The sequence below is a fragment of the Copidosoma floridanum genome, unplaced genomic scaffold (assembly GCF_036245765.1).
Source record: "Copidosoma floridanum isolate Cflo_tuat_1 unplaced genomic scaffold, Cflo_Japanese_pri ptg000021l, whole genome shotgun sequence".
Classification (NCBI taxonomy): Eukaryota; Metazoa; Arthropoda; class Insecta; order Hymenoptera; family Encyrtidae; genus Copidosoma; species Copidosoma floridanum.
The window spans coordinates 20,630,004-20,650,295 of NW_028321898.1; the positions used below are offsets into that span (position 1 = coordinate 20,630,004).

At 33.0% G+C, this 20,292-nt stretch overlaps 1 protein-coding gene across 3 annotated transcripts; it reads right to left on the reverse strand.

Annotated features, from left to right (window-relative positions):
• Positions 1-343: 343 nt before the first annotated feature.
• On the reverse strand, positions 344-19,966 carry Cerk (Ceramide kinase). Of its 3 annotated transcripts, none has more exons than XM_014357155.2 (9): positions 19,838-19,966; positions 17,894-18,147; positions 13,948-14,181; positions 12,631-12,824; positions 7,935-8,310; positions 3,864-4,034; positions 2,335-2,531; positions 2,092-2,255; positions 344-709 (listed from the first exon to the last, which is right to left on the reverse strand). In XM_014357155.2, the coding sequence occupies exons 2-9, from the start codon at positions 18,057-18,059 to the stop codon at positions 625-627; spliced, it is 1,587 nt and encodes a 528-aa protein (XP_014212641.2). In that variant the 5' UTR covers positions 18,060-18,147; positions 19,838-19,966; the 3' UTR covers positions 344-624. The 3 variants fall into 3 exon arrangements, with proteins under 3 accessions (XP_014212641.2, XP_014212642.2, XP_014212644.2); XM_014357156.2 differs by having other exon boundaries at positions 19,809-19,966; XM_014357158.2 differs by having other exon boundaries at positions 19,795-19,966.
• Between the last annotated feature and the right edge of the window lie 326 nt (positions 19,967-20,292).

Sequence of the window (20,292 nt, forward strand, 5' to 3'; positions counted from 1 at the left end):
CTAAATTAATCTGAAATTAAGAACTGATCAAGTTCAGTATACAAACTTCTTAAAACCAAAGCCAGGTGAGCTCTTTGTTTAAATGCGCTCGTCAAACAACCGTTTGAAAGTAAAAAAAAAAAAATTATTATAAATGCAGAAAAAGCTCGATTCTTTACGACCTATAGCTTGTACATTTTCCAGAAGATCGTTTATGAGACTCGTGCTGAATTGTAAAATTTGAAAAACAAATGCACAACTAATGATGCCGCTTCCCATTCAGTTGCAGACGTTTCGAGAGAGCTTGCAAGCACCATAAGTCAGCCGACAAAGCTCTTTTGCTCGAGCCCTGTTCATTTTTGAGTGTGTGTGTGTGTGTGTGTGTGTGTGTGTGTATACAAAACATACGTTAATATGTATTTCATCAAGTGTAACTGGTTTCACACTTTTTTCTTCAGTCTCGGACGCTTCTGCTGTACTTAGGCACTTTTAAAAAAATCTTTAACACTTATATTGAAATCGTTAATACGCCTCCATTTTTTGTCGTAATACTCATTGGATTGTTTCTTCTTGGTTCTATGATTTTTTTACACTGTATAGTGGACGGATGAAGGCCCCTCACAATAGATCGCCTACGCATGATTGTCACATTAAGCAGAAACAGGACGTGCCTTTCGGTGCTGCCGGATGCATGCGCCGTGAAAAAACCCTCAACAACTGTCGGTGTACCCTGCACATACGTTAGACATGATATTAAAATGTGTAGGAATGTTTATTAGCAATTCGATGGAAAAACTTAATTTCGCAATCCTCAGTGACGCATGACGTCGTTATTCAGCGTCTAATATATTTTAAAGTAGCTCCCTTGCGAATTTAATAATTTCGCATTGCATGTGTGATATTGTAGAGGTAAAACTATTAAAATCCTATTTTAATGCGATTTTATATCCTATATTTATTAAAAACTATTTTGTATTAAATTTAACCTATTATTGGAAGTCTTTCACGTGGGAATTCGAATTAAAGTTAAACAAATACATCAGTTTAACTTTAAATTTTGCGCTATATTTAAAAAAATGTAGTTACACGTTCAGTTTTTATAGGATAGTTTCGTTTTTTGTATCATAAATAAAGCTACGTGATTTGGGCTTAACCCCACTCCTATTCCCCTATAATATATGTATATATGTATGTAGCTTCGAGTAGAATTTTGTTACAATCACCTCTCCCCACCATGGATAGCAACAGATTTTGAGACCACGATTATTGTAAGACAACCCCTTCTTTGTGATTGTGTTCTTTGGTTATTAAAGGTCACACACTATTGTTAAAAAATTACACAAGTTAGGATAATCCCTGAGTGCATAAGTTTTAAGTATTTCTTCGTTCATAAGTGTGTAAATATCGATGCGCAAAGTACCTTATTATCACTGAAGGTTGGAGTGTACCATTCAGAGAGACGAGGAACAGAGAGCCCCCCGGCCCGCGCAAATGTACCCCTTTTACCGCGTACTTGCTCTTGAACTCTACAAACTTAAAACTGTACTACTGTAATTGATTATATTTTTGAGAAATGCCTGGTGATGAGGCTTGATTTTTTGTGGTGAGTATCTTTCTTTTGTACTCAGGTATCTCTAAAAAATGTTTTTTCTTTTATACTTACACGATTGTAATATACCCTAATTTCAATTAAGAGGCAACCTAACCTTGTTTTCTCATAAGGGACCGTATTAAACTTTCAATATTCAATCATTTTTTCTCAAAAATTTTCCTTGAAAAATCTGAAAAATTCATGTGCACTCTGGGGGTCTAATCAAGAAAAAAAATATGCCATCATGGTACAACTAACAAACACACTTACGACGACAAAGGGCACGAGGGCACGGTTGGCTGAGGAACCCGTACAATAGTAGGTTTGTTCGTCTTTGCATATTTAGACTTTAAGCCGCTATCGCGATCAGATCCCTAATATACTTATAATAAAACTGTCCACATAATAAAATATGAGTTCTTTGAGTCTATAATGTGTACTCAACAAAAAAAAATTTCTTTTATTTTCATGAAAAAAAGATGAAAGAGATGTTTTATGGTACAGTGATGTCTTATGGTCACCTTATCGTGACGCTCGAAGCGTTGATGACCTCGCCATCGCAGTTCCAAACACTTGAGGCCGAACCACCAAGACCTGAAGGCTGTGACGAGTGCATGTCCGTAGGATTTGCCGCCCTAAACGTGAATTCTTTTGCGCGGTAGACTTCCACGAACGGCAGATCATACTGTAAATGAGATAAAACTCACATTGTAGAACCCATAAAGTACCACTCATGTATCGTAATCTTAAATAAGTGTCATTACCAGAGTCTTATCCTTACTGGCGAGCCTGAGCATCATTCGCACGTTATTTAACAGAGACGTGTGCCGGACAAGGATTACGTCGACGCAGCCGTCTCCAATGTGACAGTGTGGGCTAAAGCCCATCGGGCTCTTAGAACATGCGCACGATATGTTAGCACCGTTTATCATGAAAAACTTGCCTTTTACTTTCAAGTACTCTGAAATACACATAACAATATATGTTTTGACTTACAAGATAAGAGAAACATCGATTGAAACAAATCTGGAATTGACTGATGATCAAAAAATATTATGTCTAATGTAGTAAAAAAATTGAGTTTACTTTTTCTTTCGATTCAAAAACTATTCATAACCCAGTGAGGTACGTTTCTAAAACGGTATTAAAACGTCAAATTTACCGCTTTTCTTAGTATCGTAAAAGTTCCCTAAACGTTCCAGAAGCAAGAAAAGTAACGTAAATTTTTTGTGATAGTTTTTGTAGCTCAACCAACATAGTGTCTAAAACTTACTGTAATAAGATTGCTTTCTTCCAACGCAACTCTTTAGAAACTAACAAATGTAAAGTGTTACCGTATCGCAAGAAACCATCAACAAAAAGATTCAAGATAGTTGTTTCCGTTTCTTAATCATTGAGAAAATATTTACTCAATCACGAAGAGCGGTAATATTGACATTTTAACAATGTTTAAAATACAAAATTTTGTTTATAGGTGATGTCTCTAAATTTTAAATTATATAATGCTGAAACGTTCCATAAACAAAGTGTGCTACTTGGGGTTTTAGGTTTTTCTGTAGTTTTTGACTGTAGTTTCCAGTAATAATATCCACTTTTTACCGCTGAGTCATACATACACCTAGAAGTCAGTTGAGGGTAACATGGATTTTTTTTAAGTTGCTTGAACTACAGTATGCTGTATATACACCTGAAAAGATTCTATACAGAGACTTAGATACAATTCCACTTACACCTGAACTCAGTATACTCGGGATGGATTTTCAATAAATATAGTTCTTTAGAAATACAGATGTTTAGAAAGTCAAGTAATAAAGTGGTCGTAAAATATGAAACTTTATATAAAAACCATACTCTTTAAAAAACCATTTTGAAACCTGAAGCATTAGTTTTGTCAGCTACAGAGTCTTTTTTTAGTACCTTATGAGATCGTCAAGATCATATGTACAAGATATTTTTAATATTGGCTTAATAATATGATAATATTGCTACCAACAAACAATATACATAAGTAACAGGCTTATAAAGATATAGTAAGTGAGTTAGTCGAGCTTTTGGCGAATCAGTAAGTAGCATATAATAAGAAGAGATAAACGACTTAATAACCCTCTTTAGAACGCAAGTATTATAACCCTGAAGCAGTTTTTTTTTATATGTAAATACGTACTATAATTTCGATTTGCCAAAAAAAGTCTACGTACATTTATATGCATGTCGTAAAAAACAAAGTGAAATGTATTTTGTGTATTATGTACTTATGCTGCATGATATGTTTAAACGAAACGGAACAACTCACTTGATTCGTCGTCGTTATCGTCATTGTTCTCGGAACTGCTGCAATGCACCGAACGCTGAGTGCAGCGTTCACAGTTTTTTTCGCACCTTGTGCAAGCAGCCGGATTGACGGATTCTGGTAGTAGCTCGACTTCCGCCTCGTATCCTTTATTAGCGATTATCTTTTTGAACCCTACGTAACCCAGCAACATTAAAATAGGTCACAAATATATTACAGAATTAGTATGTTTTACGAAATGGTATATAAAAGCTTCCAATAATTATTCACTGATCATGCGCTATTAATTCGTCCTATTTTTAGCATCTTGTACAAGCATTTTCTTGCTGAGCATGTGTGGCAAATTCGCAGCTGAATGTTTTATTTTGATATGCCAATCGAGCAACAAACACAGAATATGGTATGTCCCAATTATCGATCTTTTTTTTTTATATCTTAATATAAAGTTTTTAAAAACTGAATGAACTATTATTGGGATACCAAAAAATCATTTTTTTGGGACTTATAAAACATATATTCCGTCAATGTTTCAAGTCTTCATATCCAATAGAATGGAAGTTACGGAATTCCGAAAAAATGACCAATCAAGTGGTTTTTTGCAATTTATTAAAAAACTACTGGACCGATCGGAGCTCAAAAAAACTCGTTTGATTCGTATTTCTATTGCGCACTTATTATTTTATCACACTTTATTTTTCAAATGCATGGTTTTTCCATAAACCGCAAAAAAGTGACTTGTGAATGACATCTTGCCCTATTGGGATCTGCGTTTAAACTTAATTTCTTATTTGTATTGTTATTATCTAACAAAAAAATTGTTTAAGTTGGAATTTGCAATTTTATGTTTTTTGAGACCACGAATTGACTAACTGTACCCGACAATATGAGCCTTAGAAGGAACATTACAGAGACTAAAAGTTGGTGAAACTCTACAATACACAGTGTGCATACGTGACCGTAGAGAAGCACAAGCTAATAGTTTTTCCAGAGAAGTAGATAGTTCACAGAGAAGGAAATCCGAGAGAAAAAGGTGATGGTTTCTTCCGTTTGAAGTTTATTCTTCTTATTTTATATGTTTCATCATTTTAGTACTTTTTTCTAGCATCAGCACCATCAGTATTACCTTCAAATATTTTTGATATTAAAAGTATTTGTTAAACTGTGAACGGATAACTGAAACTTGTGTGTGACAAGTAATTGAAAATCATTAGCAACAATTCATCTTTCTCTTTATAGCTATTTTAGTTTCCAATGAAAATTAATTTTACTGCCTTAATATGTAAATCAAATTACTCATAAAATATTTACATTAACAATGAAAATCAAGTAATGAGAAAAAAAAATCACATATTTATATTGAAAATCAATACTTGTACGTGAGTGCTATAAACAGTGCTAAGCGCACCCTACTTCATAAATTATTCTTAGCTCTTGCACAACAACTTCTTCAAGAACCTGTCACTCTTTTAAGCGTTGGTTCGCTTTTAATAAAAACGAGAAACACCAGCTTTACGCATTTAGGTCATTTTTACACCTGGCAGCTGTCCAGAATTATCCCATGTTCGACCGACCAACCGCTGCTAAACAGTCAACAAAACAACTCTGGATTAATTGGGTAGATAGCATAATCCGTTTACCGGCATAAATAAGCTCGTCTCATTGCGACTATCAAGAAGCAATACTCACTGGAACTATCTAATGTGGCCATTTAAGGCACTACCCAGGAAATAATTAATTATTTATTGTTGGGTGCACGTATTTACCGTTAGAGTAATCTCGACCGTAGGAGTGGTATTAGACAGATAAATTTTTTTAATAAATGAACCTTTTATAAAATCATTTAAACAAATTGTTTATTATTACGTGATGGGATGATTAATTTCATAGAGTATCATACTACGTTAGGAACTGAGCCATCGGCGTTAGTTTACCCCTGGCTGTACATATGTATGGATATACTGTGTTGCGAGCTGCTACAGATACTAAGTAAAGCAAATGTGCATAAGTACAAGATGCTAGAAGTATAAGAATGAAATAAGAACGCACGGTCAAGGACTGGTCTCTGGGGATGAAAAAAAATAGCTTGATAGACTGATCAGATCCTTACTTTGTTTCCTGCTTATAGGATATGTATACGTAATTTGAGTTTTATAACAATACATATCGTATATTGCAATCAACGCATATCCCATAGCCTTTATATGTAACCGAAATTGCTATATTTTTTAAATAACTCTTTTTCAAAAAATACTGAACTGTTGTAAAAATTTTTTTAATTCCCACGTAATAAATTAGAGAAGTTAATTTAAAATTATTAACAAACAGACAAAAACACCTTCGGCCGGGAACTTTTATGTTATGGAGAAGATAAGTTACTAATTGCTCTATCAGTAGTAAGTGCTTATCTCATCCTGTCTCGTTTCTGGAGTCAAATGTTAATGCTATCATATGAATAAAGCATCACATAAATGCATGTAGATTTTCTAATTCTATACATTAGACGAGAGATACATGAAACTCAGAATCTTTGGAGACCGTATTAGCATAGTATAACGTTTTGATATGAGAAGAAGGTGCGTTTTTTACTTGTCAACCATGTTTAATTAGCTACCCAAATTTTTTATGAGTAAATTTGAAAGACTTTCACGATGATTCGGCGTTTGATAAAAAAAAGATACTTCAAAATATAGTAATTTTTATCCAATCAGTTCTGAGAATTTCGAAAATATTGTTATATTTACGTCGTGTCAAAACAATCACAACTCATATCTCGACACAACAAATGTTTTCATTAGAGATAAGACGCGACTCTTAACGACATGTGATGGCTCAAAGTAAGATAAAATTTCGGAGTTCAAAATACTTAGTTAGAGATGAGCAGCAATGATAACGTTTAAGACAATACCAAATGAGTAAGGCAGGCTTTTCGTTGCAGTTCACGTTGTTACGAAAAATACGTATACTTTGCGTTATTTTTCTGCGGACTGCTGAAAGTGAGAAATCAAAGCCACCAGCAGATCTCAGCCGGTCGCAACGTAGAATCTAACTAAACCTACGTCAGCAAATACATTTACATGTAACCTTTCACGTCACCATAAAATACGTCATTAGTAATACATGAGCTCTTTCGATATGCATAAATGATGTATCACCTAAGCAATTAACAAAATCAAGAATACTGACAAAAAAAATTTTTTCCACATTTCTGGGCTTCTTAAACCGAATTCGTACTTATTTAAATGAACAAACAATTGTTCATTTTATCTTCACACGACTGAATAGAAAGATGATTGCTTGCTTAATTTCTGAATGCTTGAGCATAATCATTATACGTTTGCTTAACCGTACTCAGGTTTTAATTGTTTTACTTGAGTTAAATTTTCTCACAAATCATACTTAGAATTTCGTGTGCCAATTACGATTCTAGATATCTAGTGCTCTATGTATATATTTCATACGGAAATGACCCTTGTCAAGAGTACAAAGTAAACTCACATGCTGTATGTTTGTTTAAGCTTTTAAATGACTATTTTCTCATGTTATACAGCTCATTTTAAGATTTTTTACTTATTAAATTTTTTTTTTTTAATTTTTCGTGTCAGGTTAAACGGTGCAATCAAAATGTATCTTTTGATAACCAAAAACTATTAGTTTGATGTAATTTTCGTAAATTCTAATGCATTAGAATTTGTTACATGCAGCTGTTTCGGTACACTGTACTTTTTATAGACGAATAGGACACATGCACTGAGGACAAAATGAACAGTAAGTTCTCTCCTTGTAAGTGTCATCAATATAAATGTATACAAATTGACATAGATAAAGAAGGTATTGCAGTGTAAACTACAACAGCTTTAACGAAGACTAATATCATAAGAATACGTGAAAGTTATGACATGAAACGTATCGTTTTATTCATTATCTAAATTGAATCGTAGATTATCATTAAATAAATGCCAAATTTATTGATTATTGGATGGATTAATATACTTTGTTTTTCTATAGTTTCTTTTTTTTAATTTTAGTTGTAGAAAAAGTAAGTACAGCAAGTATATAAAAGAAAAAAAATCTTACCAGAATAGTCGTATCGCTGTGGTCCCATCCACCTGAACTTCTCGCTATCCCTGACAACGTCCCCCAAGTAACCGTAGCTTAAAATACTAGCGTAAATCCGAAGCAAACTTTGATCATTGTGCACCGAGGAGACGTCTAGGCCCGTCATGTCGCCAAATATGATATGCATAACCGCGGTTCCGACGTCCGTCGTCCCATGAAGACTGTAGGCCAGCGTGTCAGTGCTACCACTTGGAATGACACCCAAGGGAAGAGCTGGTCTCGGCAGTTTCACATTTATATCGTTCAACTCGATACGCTGATCTCGGGCGGTTCGCATGATCATGCCGTTAAACAGCTCTGCGAACGTACCATCGCCACCCACGCTCACCGCTGCCTGTTTGTATTGTCAAAGATAAGGAGGCAATTTGTATTTTTTTTTTTCATTACAAAGTGAGTGGATTTTTAGAGTTTAGTTTTTTTCTAATTATTATTTTTTTTTCTGAGGAATTACGATAAGTGCATCTACAAAAATGAAGAATTTTAATCCCGATACTTTCCTACTTATTTTTGGTTTACTAATTTAGCGTTCGATTTTATTTTTATAGGAAGGAACGAAATTGGGCCATATTTTTTTAAGCAAACAGAATAGGTTTAACATTGTTAGTGTCCATTCAAAGGTGTAGGACTTCAAGGATGGACAACGAATTGTAAGGTAGGTTTTTTAAAAATCTTTTAACATAATATTAGGTGTAGAGTTTGTATTTTTTATATTTTTTAACAATGTAAGGCTCAGCTGCTACTGCATTATATTCAATCCACCTGGGCCCAAATTTTTTATTATAAAGTGTGTCCTTTTAGATGAAAAAAGAATTACAATCGTTCATTGTCAGACATCTATGATGTTTGTGATCAACGCATATAGTCAATTTTATTACCTATACGTGCCATAGGTATATCTGTATATGCAACTAACATATATCGGTGTAGGTGTTGATAGACAATAACTGCATGTGAAAACGGTCATGCATCAATCCACACTACCGTAGCTGTCTGTCATTGAACGATCGTAAATCTTTTTCTATCAGCAAGTACATGCTTTAAAGTAAAATTTAAGCCCTGGTAAATAAAAAATAATAGTGTAACAACTGAGAAATTATGTATTAAAAAATGTAAAAAACGATTTTTCAAAACTTTAAAAATTTTTTACCCTAAAACTAAGAGGTTTAAGTGTATACATTTCAGTTAGATTTTTGTTTAAAATATGACAAACGATGGAATAAAAAATTTTTGGAGCCAAAAGTCAAATTTGTAAACTTTAACAAAATTGTTATCAACATAGTCACTTGTTACGTTGTTACGTACGATAGCATATAGCTATGCGTGCGTGCGCCTCTGCTGGCTTGGGCCTAAAAGGTAGGGGAATAGAGAAGAGAGGTGATGGGAAAGGGAGAGAGAAGGGACAGGGAGATCAGCGAGAGACGCGAGAGGGTAAGGACGATGTCCGCGAGACGAGAAGACAAGCACAACTTCCCTCAAATATAAGTAATTCTAATAAAGCATAAGTTAACAACAAGTCACGCTTCTATTTATTCCCGCACCGAGAATCCCACATAATACACTTCACAAATTTGTATTATGATGCATACAAATTTTTATAATTTATTACTCAAAGTTTTTTAATTATTTTCTGTATCTTGTAAAGTGTCATTTTTAGAAAACCCATGTAAATTTAAACACTTTAAAAAATTAAGACAGTAGTTATTGTAATTAATTCTAGTAATTTTGGATCTGTGTGAAACCCCTAATAAGTTCTTTGTAACAAAATTGAGTTTGGTACATAAACTCACTAGACATTATTCTTTGTTCTTTCTTAAAGAATTTCTTTTTTGTATAATTCATTTTTGTATTCTGACCAAGCGGAAATAATTTTATTTGATAAGTTGGTAATCATCATTTTTAAAAATTAGTAGAAAATAAAAAAAATAACATATGTTTGTAATCTCTAGATTTGGGACAAGTAATAGGCTTTTTAATCCTTATTATCTGTTGTTTCTTTTTTTTGTTCGCGAGATCAATAACAAGAAATCAATAACGTGAAATCAAAAAGCAAGTATAACCGTGCCCATAAAGATTATTATTTTTTTATTGTTTTTTTCCATCTGATATAAAATATAAAACAATAAAAATTATCTATCATAAACAATTGTCAATAACTATTAGTTTTTGATGAATTTTAAAAGTCAAGTGAAACATAGTGATAATTAACCATGAAAGTTCTTTCTATTTACTACTTTTTTCGGTGTTTCTATAATGACATTTGTAATGGAAAAATATAATAAAAAATAAGAACTAATAATAATACTCATTAAACATTATTATAGTTTTTAATTTGGACTTTATAAAATACTATATAAGTTAGTATTTTTTTTCGTTACTTAATCACAAAAAAAATATTTGCTTGGATGGAATTGCGAATCAAAAATAATGTGCAATACATAGTTAGCAAATACATTACAGTGTAAGCAAGGAAGCGTCTGTCTTTGGCTTTTATTACCTAGAAGCAACGAGTGGTGTTGCCATATCTAGACATCACGTAAATATAATAAGAGTTAAGCGCTTATTGGATTAACCCCAAATCAACAGTACTGCCTTAAAGTCTGCTGAATTGGTATTTTGAACAATAAGGAAGAAAACTTGGATAAGATAGTAATCAGTTAGAGTAATCAAATGATGTGATGGATGCTAAAGAATTAAATTGTGCATTTTTATATACTATAGATAGACTTTGCTGTGACTTATTTCACATGAATCTACAAGGGATTTGGTTGTAGAATAAATTGTCAGACGTTAAAGATGTAACATATTCCAGCTTTCTTATAAAACAAATTTATTTTTTTCAATCTGAACGAATTTTTTTTTCTTCAATTTTTGACCTTTTAACCAATGATATGTGTGATTATTCGCTCCGATTACGTGTCCTCTCTAGCCAGTATCAGGCAAAAATTCTTGCGTATATATGTTTGTGATTGGCACTTGACAGGCTACGTCGCTGCGAGGCTATGGGGATGGCGACCGACGACTTTTGAACGTGAGAGGGCAGCAGGGAGCCAAGACTCCAACCAATAAGAACAAACAGCGATATTTTCAAAACCTTGAACTCCAAAATCCAGCTTTTTTACATTAAATGCTAATACCCATGTCTTTCTAATTACAGGGTCAGTTGGAAATTTGAATTTTTTTTTAGAAGAACATCTTGTCACTAAACAATTACCAGGCATTTTTCTGTTCAATGTTGTGTTACTTTAAAAAATTTATTTTGGCACGTAGCAGACAGCACAAGATAAACATCATGTATGTATAGATGTATAGAATGTATGAGTTGTCTTCTTTAATCTTATTAGCTGGAGTCTTGGCTCCCTGGCGCCATCTGAGCCAAGCTTGCTAGGTCGCAGGTTGCCATCCCCATAAACAGAAAACACGACGATCCCCTCCTGTTGTCTCCTTCAGCCAATCACAAGGCAGTCATACGCATGTATATATGTTCTAGGCTGTTGTTTGTAAAAATTTTTGCATGACTTTTGCTAGAGAGAGCGCAACCTCTGCATCGGCTTGGAGCGAATAAGAAGAAAAACATAGTTGTAGGTGATCATATCTATTGTTATACACAACATATTTTTCGTAATAGTGTGCGGAAAATAGGTGTTTTCCACACTATTTTTGGTGTGGCACATCAAATTTCCCACACTGATCATGAAAAAAGTGTGTGGAAAACTATTTTTCCACCCTCGGGTGGTTTTGGGAGGCTGGTACTTCCACGGGCGAAAAAGCAGTTTTCCGGAACTCGTTCGAAAAGTCTCCTTTACGAACCTCGTTACGGACCTCGCCTTCGGCTCGGGCCGCAAACCTCTCGGTTCGCAAACAGAGACTTTTCAAACTCGTAGGAAAACTACTATTTTCCGGTGTGCGGCAAAGATTTTTTATTTTCCAGTGTGCGGAAAATCATTTTCCACACTCCTGAAAATATTTTTACAAAAATTTTTCCACAAAACCAACGGAAGCACAAGCAACCAATAAATCCCACACATAGAAAACTGTGGAATTCAGTAAAAAAAATTGAAACACAAGATTTTTCAAATAAAATTGTAAAATTGTAATAAAATTAGGTTTATTTGTATAGTTTTTAAAAAATAAAAATGGTTTTTTTTGGAAGAAAGATTATTTTATTTGTTTTGTAGTCGGGGGGGGGGGGGCGAAGCCCCCGTTCCCCCACCAGGGGCTGCCACCCCTGGACCCCGCACAACCTATCTTGTGAGTTAACTATTTTTTTACTTTATATTCAACTATTTTTTAATAATTCAGAAATTCATTATATTAATATTAATTGTATCTAGCTCGTGTAAATAAATAATGCAAAGCGCATAAGCTTCAAATTTATTATTTAAACTACATATTTTAAAATTTATATCAATTTTCCTCACATATATTACAAAAAATTTTTTACGTTACTCGTGCGGAGGATTTTCCGCACTCGCGTGATTGACTCGCACTCGTGGCCAATGCCAGTAACTCGTGCCATGCAATTACACTCGTGCTACGCACTCGTGTGCTCAACTGGCACTCGTTCCCAGCAACTTCGGCCCCTTGTGTGCGTCAATCACAACTCGTGCCGGAAATCATCTTTTTCGCACTTGTAACGTAAATAACTATTTCTCACCTGGTAGCTATCGATTTCATTTGTAAGCAGGATTTCACGAATGTGACCTTGCCTCTCTGTGATAACAACTTTGGACTCAATACCAGCTATAGTCATCAGTGGCTGCACTTGTTTTTCCCAAATTTCTAGACCTTTTTTCTTACCACCGTAAGGATTTACGAAGAGGAGTATTTTCTTTGGCCGATTCTTGAAACCTACAATGAAATGTAAAAAACTTTTCTCATTGCATAAAACTAAAAATTCAGAGTAAATCGTGTAAAGCCTGTATAATGTATTTTAGCCTGTTTAATAATTTTAAACAATTATAAAAGTTGTAACAATAACTTAGATCATACTAAGCGCGTCTGATATATAAGTATTAAAAAAATTTTTTTTAAATATGAAAAATTGAATGCTAAAGCAAAGTACGTACTTTTATAACAGAAAATAATTAAAAATTGCTTAATTAAGTACAGCTAATTTTTTCATGAGTAAAAGTATATTCATCGATATCAAGTAGAATCTGTCGTTTGTTACTCTTGCTAGGTATTGTAATCCAATGAGCATGCTGGTGCCAGCCTATTTGACTTGTAGATTTTATATTTTTCACTACTGTACAACTATTTTTGTTTACTTTTATTTATCATTCATTAAAGTATATAGCGATGAGAAATGTCAAGAAAAATGTTTGAACAAAAATCCTTACAATTCTTTATCAAGAGTAAATTAACACAAATATCCAACAAAAACGTATTTCTACAAAAACAACACCACTTCTCATAAACTGCAACTAATATAATAACAAAAGAATTATACTTTGAGTATCAGGTAGGGACTATTTTTTTTTTTTTAATTATTTTTTACTTTTACGATACTACGTGAAATTATAAAACATTGCATTTTACATACTCAATAAATTTTCCTATCATGTCATAATTTTAAAAACATCGGTACTGTATATTAACCTTGAAAAATCTAAGACATTAAAAAAAACGTTATTTAAAGGTATATTCAGTTACAAAAAATAAGAGCTATACCTTCTATATACCTATACCTATACCTTCTTCATAAATTTATTCTAAAAAAAAAACTGGAAAGACGTGGACACGACTCGAAGAAAAGTACATAAAGCGCAAAATTTCAAAGAAACACTCATTTAATTATTCAATCTCAAGGTGAACAACCAAAAAACATCCTAGCTTATTTCTAATGATATTCCGAATGATAATCTCTTATTCGATTCCAAAATACACAAGCTACACGCATTAACTATCAACCGTTAGCTTCACAGAAAAAATTTGATGAATGAAGAAATAAAAAAATTAAACGAAAACTCACTCGCAAGACAATTCCTAATTGTTTTTACCCACGAAGCGATCTGTCTAGGATCATCGTGGCTCATGGCAACGCTATGGTGGCTCCATTTGTGTTGAGCACCTCGGGCTGCGTAGTGTAAAACAAAAGTCGTTGGTGGATTTGAGCTCGATGACGACATCAAGCCTGGCTCGTCTTTTCCAAACCCATTGCCGAAGTTCACAGCTATGACGTCCGTCAGCAGTAGAGTCCATCTTTCTGCAAAAAAAAAAATTACTTTTTTACATTTGTTTTTTTTTACCTTCATAAAAATTAAAATTCTTGACGATATGGAGGAAAAACTGAACAAGTAGCTAATTTGTATTCATGAAATAACGTACCAGGAATAATAAATGTGACATATGTCGAGATCATGGATAGTTAGAGTTATCGCCTAGCCAGTATAGTGATTGGAGAAGCGGGTGGTGCCTTTTTCTCGTACGAGGAGAATTTCGTACATCAGTAAAAAACTTAATTCATCAGAGACCATGTTAGAAATGTATTTTTTGGTGCAAAATATTTAAATACATTGTTCAAAAACACGTTGATAGAGATTCACGTGCTCAGTTCCATCTTAAAATCCCTTTGACAGAAGATAATTATTTTGAGTTTAAAATTTAAAATTTGGATACCTGATGGCAGCTTAAATAAAAAATTTTATTTCTCTTTTTTTGTGTCAGAAGTTCTATTTTACACGGCATGTACAAGATTCTTCTCACAAATGTTTGTTAAATCAGATATGTGCTTGTTAAAAAAACTTATTTTTCACAAAAAACTTTTGCATTGAGTACAGAGTAATTTTCGTTAAAAAATTACAAACTATTATTGATTTCAATACGTGCTACTTTTTGTACACTCTAAACTGATTAATTCGTCCCCTTTGGAGGAAATCAAAGTTTTTTTGAACAATGTTCATACGTTTCCTGATCAAAAAGTTGTTCTTCTTTTTCAGTGCATGGAAAAAAAAGTTATTCAATTGTAATAATTATTTATGTAACTCAGCCATGTAAATCACTTTTTTTATCCCTGCGTATTAGAGTATAATAAACTACACTGATGTTTTTTTAACTATAAATTTTGATGTTTGTAAAAAATGTTTTAATAATTGACAACTTGATGAATATTTCTTTGCACTAGTTAAACCAATGGTTAAAATTATTATTTTTAAAACTGATTCTAGTATTTTTACACCTCCTTAATTTATTGATAGATTTCATCACATTTTAGTAAATGCATACTAATAGCTTTATTTTCTTTTTCAAAGGTAACATAACAATTCCTTTAGTCATTACTCAGTTGTTCACAAAAATAAAATTTTCTTTTAAGTAAGCCTTTTGGAAAATTCATGAAAAATTTCAATGAAGTTTTAGTTATCTAATACAAATGACATATCTATTATCAGTCCATTGTGTAAGTCAGTATGTTATGTAATTTAAACGCCATACTAAAAGAAATAAAAGCTAATTATCAACGTGGTAAGTTAACTACGAACGTACCGTAATGTCGTGCTGTTGTTTTGAGAGAGTGTAACTATAAACTTACCAAAAGCTCATAGAAACTTCACTCGTTCATTATTAACGTATGAGATATTGAAACTATTTAGGAATTAGTACGTTAATATTGTTAACGTACAAAGTTTTACTATTATACCGTGTTTTCTCTCGGGGACAAGAAATATTTTCTTGTGATTTACAGTAACAAACAGTTAGAATTCGTTCTTATAGGTTAAAATATAAATAAAAACTCCATGTTGCATTGATGATGATAAAGGTTACCTATCTTTGGTTAATATTATTTTACAGATTCTCTATATAATTTGAAATTTAGTTTCTTATTAGTGTAATTATCATCTGTTTGATAAAAGTTTTCAAATTTTTAGGCATAACTGTTTCGCAGGAGTGCCATATATTCTCACTAGAATTAAAAACGAAACCACTTATACATTATTATTTTTTTACGTGAAGCAAATTCAATACGAGAGTGATACGTATGTATGTATGAGTACAAAGGCATGTAAATCGACTATCTGTAAAAATTTACGTCTAACAGGGCTTAACTTTAATTTGTAGTTTTGTTTTGTATTCCACAACCTGATAGTTTTACATTCAGAAAATGTAATCTAAGCGAAAAATTTTTTAAGCTCCAAGATTGCATAATCCTAAAAACATAAAATTTAGTTCCTTGCATATGACTTTTTAAGTGCTTAATTTAAAAAATATAGACCTCAAAAAAAAAATTAAAACGTTAAAACCACTTATGTATACCTTAAAAAAACAATTTCATGCCTTAATAGTAAAAATGTTATATTTTTCTGGCTCAATAACAATTAACATTCAGTGTCAAAAAGGAAATTGTAAATCTTAAGAAAATGAATTTCTTAAATATTTTGACTTATTATTCCAGAACCATCTTTATACTTTAACAGTTGAAAAAATATTTAAAAATATGAAAAAAAATCCGTTTTTGCTATATCTTTTATTATTTTTATTAAGTCTTTATTTATGGATCGAAAAAATTGTAAATCTTATTGAAATAAAATTTTTCTACTAGTAGGCAATAAACATTTAAAAACAAAAAAAAAGTTTTTACATGTTACAGTATGAATTGACATTATACAAAGTTGTGAATAGAAAAGTTATAGATTTTTGAAAAATACGAATATTGAAAAAAATTGAAGTAAATATTTCAACATGAGATAAGAAAAAAAATTCAATTTTTTTGATATAGCTTATATTCCAGATTTAAGTGTAGTCGAGGATAGTTTTGTATTTTGTTGTTCTACACTCCGGTAATACACATTTATATCTTATATTATGTGAACATGCCTGAATAACGATAATTTACAGTGGCGCTAATACTCGTGAATTGAAATAAATTTAAAAATTCATACGGATATGATTACACTTTCTTCTCTAGTAAAAAATACAGTAGTCGTGTCTTGGATATGAAAGTTGAAGTTTTGGTTTTTAGCCACTTGTTTAATCTCTGATTAAAAATACTAAACAGATCAAGTTCGCTTCACGCATTCATTGAACATATTTTCTAATGATACGTACTTTGATAAGTAGTTTTTTAAATTCCCAAATAATAACCACTGTATGATATAATAATCACTTTTTACTCTGTAGTATGTCTATTTTTTTCTTGTTTCAAAAATAATGTGTGTAACGTACTTATTCTGTACATGACATACTGCGTTATTACCGTCATTTATATTTTACATTTTCCTTTTTGTCCAAACCAAGGATGATTTATTGAAATCGTTACAATAATTATTATTGTACTAGTAAGGATTCACAAATTGTTTATTTTTATACGATGGGGCAAACGGAAATTTTCAAAATAAGCTGCTAAAAACTGTAACAATGACATGAATCAAGATCAGCAAGATACCTTGGTTTCTATTTTGTGCCAGAATGACCTTTATTTAAAATATTGATAATAAATTTGAAGACAAAGTTTAAACGTAAATCTGTATACTTTATTTATCTATACTTTGAATATTATAACTGTTAAAACGTTCGTCAATAATAACACATACGTATGCGTGCTCGTAAAAAGTCGCTGTCATGCATTTGTTTTATGAATCAAAGTTTATTGTAAAAAATAACTCTTAATTAAAATTAGCCTAATGTTTTGAAAACTGGACGTCAAGCAAGTGTCCCTTGAATATAACCGGAGGATAAAAACCATCTTGTAATTCCTTACGTTGACAGGTTCCTACGCTTTATAATGAATACATTTACGAGTAATAAGAAATAAACAGAGAAACAAAAGGTCGTCCATTTAAGGAACTCCAGCTACTTATGGAGTACGTCTAACATATTCAAAGAGGAAAATTAAACATGAATCTCGTCTAAACAATAATGATAATAATAATAATAATAATAATAATAATAATAATAATAATCAAAAAAAATTCAATACTTACTGTAAGGCGGTCGCTCAGTTTCCCATATAAGCGTACTTTTGTGAAAATAAACCCTGCATCTTTTCTTGCGAATGACAAATGTGCTGAGCAGTACCGTCCCGTAAGATGCATCTTCTTGCTGCGGCTGACAATCGGTGGTATCGTCGGGATCGAATCCTTTGTACATCTTTACACCTGTGAGTGATTGTCGACGTCTTTACGTCCCTGACTCGCCATTCCACGAGCAAGAAAATCTTGAAAGTTTGTTTCAGTACCTGTACGTATTTGACGAGGAAGATACACTCGTGTTAATTATTTTTCGTTTTTTCATACATTTTTTCTCTTAGCTTTCCTCCTATTCCCCCTATTTTACTACTTAGATTGGAATTAACGTTCGAGTCTTGAATTTGATCCCTTTTTCAAATTAGTTTTCAATTCGCATACTCTTTTCCTGCAGATCACTGTTAGTCCACAATTATACTTTTTTTATCTTCAAGGAGCAATAAAATCGGTCTATTATGTACGATAAGTTTTATCGACATGGTACACATTCAATGGAAAAAGTTAACATACGAAGGCTGTACAACACACGAATGATTATCACAAATTTAACACGCTTGCAAACTAATTAAATCAATTCCAGAGGTGTTTAGTGCTGTACAACCTTTCTGTGTCATTTGTTTTGTATGAAAAGGTTATACATGTCAGTAAAAGAATCGATTAACTAGGCCTTTGCTCGTTCTAAAAACTTTACTGTGTGACTACTATGACAAATTTTACAAAAAAAAAAAAAAAAAAAAAAAAAAAAAAAAAAAAAAAACTAGGACCGGGATTCTTATTAAACATTTAAAAAATTATATTCCAAAACACTTAAATTCATAATATTGTTTAAACTTGTCAAAAATTCTTAGACAATCGTAGATACTTGCTTATCAATCGGCATGGGTTAATGGTCTGGCTGTTTAATGACATTTTAATTACACGATTGCGCGTTGTGTATCTTACAAGACGCTTCATTTAAAATCATGAGAACGGCAAAACTGTAAGAACGACAGGTATGACTGTGTGCTTCAAGGATAATTTTTTTGCTGCTCTTTGCCGTAAACGTGACACGAGATTTGACTATAGTCGTATACGAATTCCAGCCTCAGCACCCGAGCAAAGCTATTTCAACTCCTTCGTGCACATGCGTCCCGAAAATCGATAATGTCTAAGTATGTAAATATATCGTTCTCGTGAGTGTGCAGCGTGAGCATGTCAATCGCAAAATCGTAATACGTGAGCCTAAACGGGTGCTTTTTCATACGTATATAGGTACACAAGTAATCCGGCTCGCATTCTCGCATATCCCGAGCTTGCTTTCGGGAAAGGAAACTATATACGATGGCCGAGTAGGTCGCGACAAAACTGTTCCCACAGGACGTGAGCAATTTATCTTTATTGAAATTTTATTGCGACGAGCGTGGATATTTTTCAAGTATTGTACGTTGTCGGAAAAAGTTTGCCAATCAGGTCAACTTTGCTGTGTATCTGACGGCTAACGTACACACACGATTTGTAAGGGAAACAAATGGAAAGTAGGGTACAGAAGTAAATAATATATATTACGCTCGCGTGCGTATGTACATGAATTGTTTATGATGTCAAACGGGTCGTGAACACAAAAAACTTAAATTTTAACATACGCGTTTTATGTTGCTTAATGTAATTTCACGTGTTTGTAAAAAAAAGGGGAAGGAAGTAAAATTCCACGCGACTCTCCGACATTGAAATTTGAGTCATGTCTCGGTAAGCCGTGACACTACTGACACTCACACATCACTCCCGCACTGGAAGCACTGTAAGTATGATTGTCCATTGACAACACCTTTGGAAATGGAGGAAAGCCAAGGCAAAGGCGAAACAGAGGAAAAAAAACTCACTGTACGACACGTACGATCGACCAGAGTGTGTAATCAAACCCACCGAGTTTTCCACTTGGACCGGATAATGCTCGTGTGTTATTAAGTAGTTATGGATTAAAAAGAGACGCCAGTGAGAGCGTGCACATATTATACGTACGCCGAGCCTTGCCGCTCGATCACCAGAGCTGAACTGTCGAGCTACAACTGGCTACAATCTTTTGTATTGTTCAACGCTCGTGTGCGCACTTATACACATGCGGAGAAACTGGCGAAACAGCTGCTGCTTGGCTCTTTGCAGTGTGCGTGCGTCGAAGCGCTTGGGCTGCAATGGAGCGGGCGAACGAGAGTGAAGTGGAATGGAAAATAATCCGTACAGGTGTTGCGGTATAGCAGGCTAGAATGGCATCGGTATCGAATGAGCGTCCAGTAAAAAATTGCGCACAAATTTCTCAATTTTTTTTTTTTTCGAAGATGAAATGGGTATTTTACCAATCGTTGATTCGAAATTCCATTTGT